The following is an 8,733-nucleotide window of genomic DNA, read 5'->3' on the forward strand; positions in this document are numbered from 1 at the left end:
AAAGTTCACTTTTTCCACAAAAAGTAGATTGTAATAATACTTCAAGTATTTACAGTTTATTTGAATGAAAATTATAATAAACTTTCAAATCTGGGCATAAAATCATAATTACTATACCATTACTTAATACAGGCTATTAATAATTCTCCGTGCTCTGTTGTAGTACTGTAACACCAAACCATCCTTCTTTCTACTCTAGCAGGCTGGAGGTGAAAGTATTTTTCACCATTAGAAACTGAGATTCTCTGTGTGATCTTTTCAGCTTTGCACGACGGTTCTGGAACCAGATCTAAAATGAAAAGAGAAGGCAGGCTTTTCAGAAAGCACTGAAAGCAGAATAATGTTTGAAACAAATATATTCACACGGCACTACAATATTTTGTGTGATGACAGCTCTTTGAAAGTTCAATGCAAATTTAAAATCTGCAGATGATGGCATGCAGCTACTCGCTGTAATTCTAAGAGCACAGACAAAGAAAGTAACATCCCCAGCTTCACTGCAAAGGGAAGATCAGCTTCACTGCAATTAATATAAAAACTAGCATTAATTTCAGTGATAGTCAGACCCTGGAGGATCTCAAACATCTGGAATTCTGTCTTCATTTGCGACATCAAGTTTCCCCATCAACCCCAATATAACAGTTGCATCAAAAGCTCGATAAACATCAAGGTGAAGCCCAAATTCTAATGTCTACAATATTTGTATAATATTGGACTATGTGGAAATCAATAGTCGATATCCCTGAGCAGACCTTGGTTTTGATCAGATGAAGACAGAGGTTCAAACACTGACTTAACAAATCTATGCTCTACTGACAGTCTCAGACAGTTATACAAATTATTTCAGTACCTGTTCCATATTTGTTTTTCAAATATGGTGATAAACATCATATAAACATGATTTTAAAACATGGAAGTAAATGATCAAGTTACATACATGATAACTAGAGATTAACAGAGCAGATATCATGGAAGTATTATAGTGATTATTGCCTCACCAATGCTATGGAATAAGGTTTTAGCTTTCAGAAGGAATTAAATGGCTTCTATTTCACAAATCATTGAGGGCATACTACCTATATGTACATTGATTCATATTGAGATTATTAATATTATTGCTACTGCTGTCAAACTACTTATTTATATAACCAGAGGGTACATATAAATGCAATTAGAGAAAAGTTCAAATACATTTTTAATTACCTGGATCCTGTCTTCATCTAAGTCTAATTTGCGAGCTAGCTCTTCTCTAATATCAATGCCGGGGTAGGAGTTCATTTTAAAAACATTTTCCAAGACTTCAATCTGAGGAGTTTAAAACACACTTGTTGAATAGTTGTCACTACTTTCATAGCAGTAATACAGAAAAGAAATACAGAAAAACAGGTTTAGTTTGTTCAACAGGAGACTTCCAAGCAGGGTTTGCACAACTCTGATTCCATGCATAAACACAGGTCTGCTGAAATTAGCAACATTCCTGTTAATTGGCACTAGATCCTGATTGCATTTCTCTCTGCAGAAGTACCTCACACTGCATCAGGCAGCTGTTTCAGGCTTCTACCAACATTTCACTGAACTCCATTGTTACTCACTTGTTAAATACTGAGAAAAGCCCTACCTGGTTTCTAGTGAATGCAGTTCTGGGTCTTCTACCCCTGTACCAGCTCAATTCCCGTTTGAAAGACAGCCTTTCAGTGACTGAAAAATATTTTTCACATTTCAAAACTTTTTCCTCTTGCGCTGGATCACTGTTAGCATGAAATAATGGATCTTCATAGCAAACAACAGGCATTTGCAGGTGGGGATTACTGTCATCACCTAAAACTAGAAAAAGAAAGCAAAGGAGAGCTTCATTTTACTGGTTTCCAATATAAACATGCCAATATTTTTAGAGTAAGAGCCTGAGAGACTACAAACCAGACTGACTTACCCAAGCTGGTGCATGCATCCACCCAGGGTCTGTGAGGTTTCACAGCTGGAATGGCATCCTTTTTCTGCTCCAGTCCCAAAATACTTTCGATTGAAAACGAGCAGTGTGTGCTTTTATTTTCTACAAAGTCGGACACTTTGTGAAGGTTCTGAGGGGCTGCTGCTGTACTGGCAGCACACAGCGATGGCCCGGCCATGCTCTCCCCCTCAGCCAGCATAGCAGGGACACTGCACTTGCATTTCTCCACGAGTCCTTATAGCTGTGTTGACAAGGGGGTTGGATTTGCAACGTCATTAATTAAAATCTTTTATTAGAAAGTTTTAGCATGTCAATGAAAACTCTCCCACCAAGAGGCACGAGGAGTTAATTGTTTATTTGTTTGCAAGTAATTAGCAACTAATGGTGACACTAGGGGGGCCACCAAGGCGGACAAAAAGTGTTATCTCTCCTAACCAGAGCATCGACTTAACTTTCTCAAAAGAAGCTGTGCACAAATATAGCACTTCTCTTTTATTTGAAATCATTAATGTATAAAATCAGTTTTTTAAAAAACTTTATACTCTAATGGACTCCACTTACCTAAACATAGCAGCATGATAGGAAACCAGTCAAGTAATAAGTAATCTCATTTAAGTGAATTTCCTTCCAAGGAAATTTTAAAAATAATCTCTTAATGCTATTAGGGTAATCCCGATGAAAATGCCTCTGTTTTTTCATATGCATATGTAATGGCGAACGTGGTCAATGAAACAACAATAGCTTTTGGCATAAGGCACTGTGCAGTGGGTTGGCAATGTTGTCAAAGCTCAGTGTAATTGCCTTCCAAGTGCCTGGATTAGTTAATAGGAACAGTTGCACCAACTATTTTAAATAATTCATGCATTCATTTTTCTTATTAAAATAACTTTGTTGCAGCTTCTCTGAAACATACCAGATGTGACATTTCCTGATAATTCTTTGCAACATAAAAGCAAAACTTAAAGTAAAGGAAGCAGTACACTCAAATTTACTGGTTTAAAAACTCCCTTTTTCTGGTAGAGGTCCCTCCCTTCCTGTAGGTTTATATCCGGTAGAAGTATATTTAAATCCTACAGAGCAAACACTTAAAATTACAAAAAAATATATGAGTAGTGAGGAGAAAGGAGATAAAGGCTTTTTAACGAGGCTCAAAGTCTGCAAACAGAATTCTGATCTCATCCATTGTAGAGAAACTACCGACTATAACATTTTTATATTCAGCCTCAGCCATCAGCCACACAATTCACATGTCACATGCTCAAAACCAGGTTTTGGTTCAGGACAACTTCTCTACAGAAATTCCTCCTTTTTTTATTTTGGGCAAAGCTTTACTTTATAACACGCAAAAATGAAAACAGTATTTTCGTTTCAGGATGCAAAAGGTTCCCCTTCTTACTGGCCTGATTTTGTGTTGTGCAATAAGATTGTTGTCAAACCAAACTCTTCAAAAGTGACAATTCAAGGAGTGCTCTTACCGAGGGCACTTCTCAGCACACATCACTGGATCTTGGAGAGGCACCAATCCACCTGCAGTGACCACCTGCGAGCTGAGCTCCAGCCACCATTTGACAGCCCGGCAACCACAAGGGTAGATTTACAGCAAAGCCAGAAGGACCTGGGTATGAAACCACAGCTTGCTGGAGGAGTTGGTGAACTAGAGGTCACTGGGAAGCAGAGTTAAGCAAGGGCTTTACAGCCCTTTATGTCTCAGTACAGCTGTGCCCAACTAGGCAAGCTCTGGCCCCAACAAAGCAGTTCAGAGTGTTCAGCCTGCACACCAGGCCCAGGAGTTACTGAGGAGACCATGCAAAGCCTCCTGTATAGCAGGGATAGGTAGATCAGTTTTCTGCCTCTACAATCTCTAAGTGGAACACCAGCTTTTAATTTTCTTTTTTAAATCCTACAAAACACATAAAGTCAAAAAGAAAACAATACATCTCCTTCTGTATTGAACTTGGAGCTGCTTACAGGTTTCTCTGTCCCAAAGAGCTAACAAGCATGATCACCAACAGAGAGAGACACTCTTCAATCCAGAAACCAGTGGGTAATAACAATAATACAAAAAACCCTCTGAATGATTATAATACAAAAAGCTAGTTTTCAAACACAGCCCACTATTTTTCTTAAACAACTTAAAAAACCAACACAGTGACACAAAACAGATGTAAAAAATATTGATTTCTCCTGGATAAATATGAATGAAATCAACGTGAGCCACACAGCTGAGACTCAGATTACCACACCTTCACGTCCCAAAGACATAAATACCCCCACAGGTGTTCCCTTCAGGAAGCTACCAGGAGCTATCAATAAAGACAAGGATGTGTGGTGGTCAGAGAGACATTTATGAGAGGCTCATATCTTCCACACACCTTCCCAAAGCTAACCATGAAGTTAACCCAGTATTTATAAGTTATATCTGGTCTCTCTGTGATTGTGGAAGATGGAAAAAACCCCATCCTTCAGGATAGTCTGCTTTTAACTCCCAGTTGGAAACATTCTTTCAGAGCTTTTTAATGAATTTTCAAGGAAAAGAGATCTTAGTAGCTCTCAAAATGAATTTCCATAAAATAGGTCAAAGCCAGTTAACTCATTCACTTGGCATAGGCCAGGACATCACCCAACACTGCCATCCAGTGTTTGGGCTTCCCAGCTGTTAAATTCCTTCAGCAATGTCATAGGAGTAAGAAATCATGTTATCTCTAAATTAATCATGTTATATTCATTGCTCAATGTTGAATTGAATCAGAGCTGGAGACTGCAATGCAGTCACAAACATCTCAATACTCCTGTTTTCAAACAGAGTTCATGATTGCAAGTGCATATAGGAGCAGAAGTTTATAAAAAAGTCACATGAAAAGACAAATTATTCTAGAGATAAGAAGTATGCATTATACCAAAATTCCATTATATCCCTTCAAGTGTCCAAGATGAGATTGGATGGGGCTTCGAGTGACCTTATTGAGTGAAAAAAGTCCCAAAGGGGCACTGGAACTGGATGATCTCTAAAGGGCCTTCCCAACCCAACCCATTCTATGATTCTTAAACAACATATATGAAGAGATGAAAGACTGGAAAGTCTGGCTGCAGGTCTCTCATTCAAAAGTTGCTGGGTTTCTTTGAAGAGAAGTTTGCTGAGCTATAGAGTAAAACTATTTGTCATCAAGATAAACAGTCACCAGAACTTTCTGTAAGAAATTAGGATGGAGATACACTTTCCACAGGACAGAATACTTCAAGTTTTAGATTCAGGAATAGCTGGTATTACAGATTAAATTTCTAGGAATTCCTACTGTAACTGTAAATGGACCTTGAGCCTCCACTTCAAAACTGCATTTTGTTATTTTGGCCCATTAGAGATTATCAATACTTGCCTTGCAACCTATGTGAAATTACCTATAGACCTTTAGCTAAATACCTCTGTAGTGGCAATTAGAGCAACACAACAAACATTAGGTTGAGAATCCTAACTAATCAATTATAGGAGAACTCACTGCTCCTTGGATATGCAAATCCAATCCTCTTACAGCATCCCATTCTTGATGAGGCAGCAAACTAATCTCCCTTTCAGACTTTGCACCACTGTTTTTTGCCCAGGGACAGTGGAGTTCATCCATTTAGTAGATGAAGCTCTTGTTCTTTAGAGATGTGAAGCCTCTAAGGGCTGTTTACAGCAGCTCAAGAGACCACACCGAGAGCTCTTGGGGGCTTTGGGCTGAAACTCCAACCCTTCCTCTTGCTGCCTTTTGCTCTTCTCCTCCATTGCTGCCGGGTCACCTTTCACTGGACATTTTCAGCTTTATGAAAAGGTATAAACGGTATATATAATCTTTCTTGATTACTTATCACACTCCAAACATTTGCCTTTCATCTCACCTTTCCCACAGCTTCTTTAACCCACTGCATGAATGTTTTACCACCTCAGAAGTTGTTCTGTATAAAGCTCCCTTTCAGATATGTTTTGAACATGATGAACACACACTATATTCTACATCAGCTTCATAAGTCAAAGGCTTTTTTTAAGCAAAAATGGTAACACCAATTTCAACAAAACATGACCAAAAAGAAGTAGCTATTTTTTTGGCTGAAGCCAAAAAGCTGTTTTGACCCAAGTGAAGACAGATAAATTCAAGGTAAATCCAAGGGTGCCACGAGCAAAAGTCTGAGAAACAGTGTGTTAAACAGTGAGAAACATGCAATTAAAGCCTACCTTATCCACACAGCTCCTTTCACTCTCCAGCAGAGGCAAAATGTTCTCTCCATTAGGGCACACATCTGGAATACTCTAAAGAGCTGCTGGCTGCTTTTCTTCCTGTTTATATAGTGCCAAGTGTTAGTTCCTCTCATTTTTAAGGCCTCTTAGTAAATATTTTGCAGAAAGGACAAAAAACCCCCGTCAGTCCCACAAATCAGAAAACCCAAATCAAAAAATAAATCACACGATAAGAAAAAGCCTAAAATGCTGAAAGCAGTGTAACACTAAAAATGTACTTATTAAAGGGTTCAGAGGGATTCTTCAATTCCTTACTATCAAATCTCATCTGTTGGTGTCAAATTCGTAGCTCAAATAAAACTTTTAGATACCTTGTATCATTTGGAAAAACATGCACAAAAGGTAAGAACAAGAAAAGTAACAAGTAACACACAGAATGTGTCAGCATAAAGGACATATTAAAAAAGCTGAGAAGCCCTGGTACACTTCAGAATTATTAGAAAGGCCACCCACTAAACCAAATCATTAAACTGAATTACTAAGATCAACAGAAACAAGACACGTTTCTATGGTACATGCCAGCAGGGATAATAAAGCACATTACTGCATATTAAAGGACATGTTTGTTAGGATATTGTTTTCTCTTCCACAAAACATTTCATTCTCAAGGAGCTGTTCTCTACTGATAGCAGCTAAGAAATGTTATTTTTTTTTCTCTGCCACTTACAGCTGCAAATATACAAAGCTAACTGAACTCAATTCCATTTAAAGTTATTACCTTCCTGAATTCTGCTGGGGAAATGCATCTTACAGCACAAAACAGAGGCATTTCAGGTCATGAGCCAATGCTCTGTCACATAATTACAGATACAAGACTTTGTTTTCATAATACCTTGTAAGATAACTCTGAATTATTATCCTCATATGACAAGGAAAGAGAGAAGTAGCGTGACTTGCTTCGGTCAGGTGAGTCACAGCTGAGCTGGTAAATGAATTGACTGAACAAGGTACTAACTTGGAAATTTCTTCACCACTCCCTACAGGAAAACAAACAAACAAAAAAACCCCAAACTAAACCAAAACAACCCCACCAAAAAAACCCAAACTATCAAACAAACAAAAAACTTACCTCAAAAATCTTTAGTTGTTTGTAATTTAACACCAGACTTTATCTGCTTTTAAAGGTAAACCACAATCTGGTACAACATAAAGAAACGTCTCCATAGCAGAACTGCACAATTGTTAATCATTTGCTCTCTTGAAAGCACTTCATGCACTTTCTAATCTGGTTTTATACTAAGTTCACCTGGTCCCAAAAAGGCAAAACTATCAAGGAAACAGCCTCTTTTTTCTTTTTTTTTTTTTTCTAGCTGTAATAATAAATGTATCTAAAAATTATCATCAAGTCTATCGAGTCTTGCTCTCTAACTACCTGAAAGGGGGTTGTAGCCAGGTTGTAGCCTTCTCCCAGGTAACAAGCAATAGGCCAAGAGGAAATGGCCTCAAGCTTTGCAGGGGAAGTTTAGGTTGGATATTGGGAAAAATTTCTTCTTGGAAAAGGCAGTCAGGCAGTGGCACAGGCTGCCCAGGGAAGTGGTGGAATCACCATCCCTGGAAGCGTTCAAAAGGTGTGTGGATGTGGCAACTGGGGCCGTGGTTTGGTGGTGAACACAGTGGTGCTGGTTCATGGTTGGACTTTGTCTTAGAAGTCTTTCCCAACCTTAGCAATTCTACGATTCTAAGTAATTTCAGAGTTGAACCAGTTTGTGAGTTCAACCAATGATCTGGTTCAACTCCAGCGAGCCCTCACAATAATTTTTAAGCATTTAAAATTGGCCTCCAACCTATAGCACCAAACTTATCCAGTCTAAGAGAGCAGGGAGCCCACCAGAACTGAACTCTTGCTTCTGAAAGGGAAAATTTGGTGGTCAACAATGTTTTTTTTTAAGACACAACCAGGAACAAGTCCTCAGCACTTTGTAACAAAAAACTAGCTTGATAGGGATAGAAATACTTCTTCAAGTGGTGGAGAGGTATACAGAATCATAAAATCACCAAGGTCTGAAGAGACCTTTAAGATCATCCAGTGCAACAGCCAGCCCAGCACCACTACAGTGAAGTTTTTTTTCTAGTATCTAATCTGAATCTCCCTCGTCTCAGTTTAATGCCCTTTCCTCTGGTCCTCTCACCGCAGGCACGGTACGAGAGACCGGCCCGCACCTGGGACCCACCCACACGGCAGGGATAAGAGGAGACTTCCCAAAGGTGACGTGGAAAGAGTGCCAAAGCTGCTCCATCACGGCAGGGGCACAACGGCGTCACCGCGCTGTGGGTTGGCCCCCGAGGCGGTCGTCCGTGAGGAGACAGCAGCCCCCGGACTGCACACAAGTCGCTTGGCGCCCTGACCCGCACGGCTGGGCGGTCACCTCAGCTGGGACACGTCCCCGGCTGCCCCCGCTCCGCTTCCCTCCTCTCCCCTGGAGCCGCTCCCGGACCCCCCGGTCCCTCAGCCCCGAGGGGCCGAGCGCGAGGGCGGGAGCTGCGGGACGGCCCCGCGCGAGGGCGGACAGAC

At 40.0% G+C, this 8,733-nt stretch overlaps 2 protein-coding genes across 5 annotated transcripts in view; both read right to left on the bottom strand.

Annotated features, from left to right (window-relative positions):
- IL17RD (interleukin 17 receptor D) overlaps nucleotides 1-8,604 on the bottom strand; it is a 62,367-nt gene extending 53,763 nt beyond the window's left edge. Inside the window, exon 1 of one of the 3 annotated variants that reach the window (XM_039379384.1) lies at nucleotides 8,588-8,604. The gene's annotated coding sequence lies outside the window, so the exon portion shown is untranslated. Of the gene's footprint in view, nucleotides 1-3,423; nucleotides 3,493-6,158; nucleotides 6,232-8,587 lie in introns of those variants that run through there. The other 2 variants (XM_027728438.2, XM_039379380.1) reach the window with 2 other exon arrangements.
- HESX1 (HESX homeobox 1) lies at nucleotides 37-6,244 on the bottom strand. 2 transcript variants are annotated; one of them, XM_027728505.2, is made up of 5 exons: nucleotides 6,159-6,244; nucleotides 1,931-2,189; nucleotides 1,619-1,824; nucleotides 1,204-1,305; nucleotides 37-289 (listed from the first exon to the last, which is right to left on the bottom strand). In XM_027728505.2, the coding sequence occupies exons 2-5, from the start codon at nucleotides 2,145-2,147 to the stop codon at nucleotides 191-193; spliced, it is 624 nt and encodes a 207-aa protein (XP_027584306.2). In that variant the 5' UTR covers nucleotides 2,148-2,189; nucleotides 6,159-6,244; the 3' UTR covers nucleotides 37-190. The 2 variants fall into 2 exon arrangements, with proteins under 2 accessions (XP_027584306.2, XP_039235319.1); XM_039379385.1 differs by lacking the exon at nucleotides 6,159-6,244 and adding an exon at nucleotides 3,424-3,513.
- Nucleotides 8,605-8,733: the final 129 nt, after the last annotated feature.

Source organism: Pipra filicauda, unplaced genomic scaffold (assembly GCF_003945595.2).
Source record: "Pipra filicauda isolate LSUMZ 115617 unplaced genomic scaffold, ASM394559v2 scaffold165_size2600900_pilon, whole genome shotgun sequence".
NCBI lineage: Eukaryota > Metazoa > Chordata > Aves > Passeriformes > Pipridae > Pipra > Pipra filicauda.

Bases quoted from the DNA above. Each gene is read 5' to 3' on its own strand.
- HESX1 (XM_027728505.2), bottom strand. From the start codon at position 2,147: ATGCTGGCTGAGGGGGAGAGCATGGCCGGGCCATCGCTGTGTGCTGCC. The intron at 1,825-1,930 runs GTAAGTCAGTCT...TTCTTTTTCTAG, and splicing joins GGATGCATGCACCAGCTTGG to TTTTAGGTGATGACAGTAAT. The intron at 1,306-1,618 runs GTAGGGCTTTTC...TAAACTCCTCAG, and splicing joins CTGCATTCACTAGAAACCAG to ATTGAAGTCTTGGAAAATGT.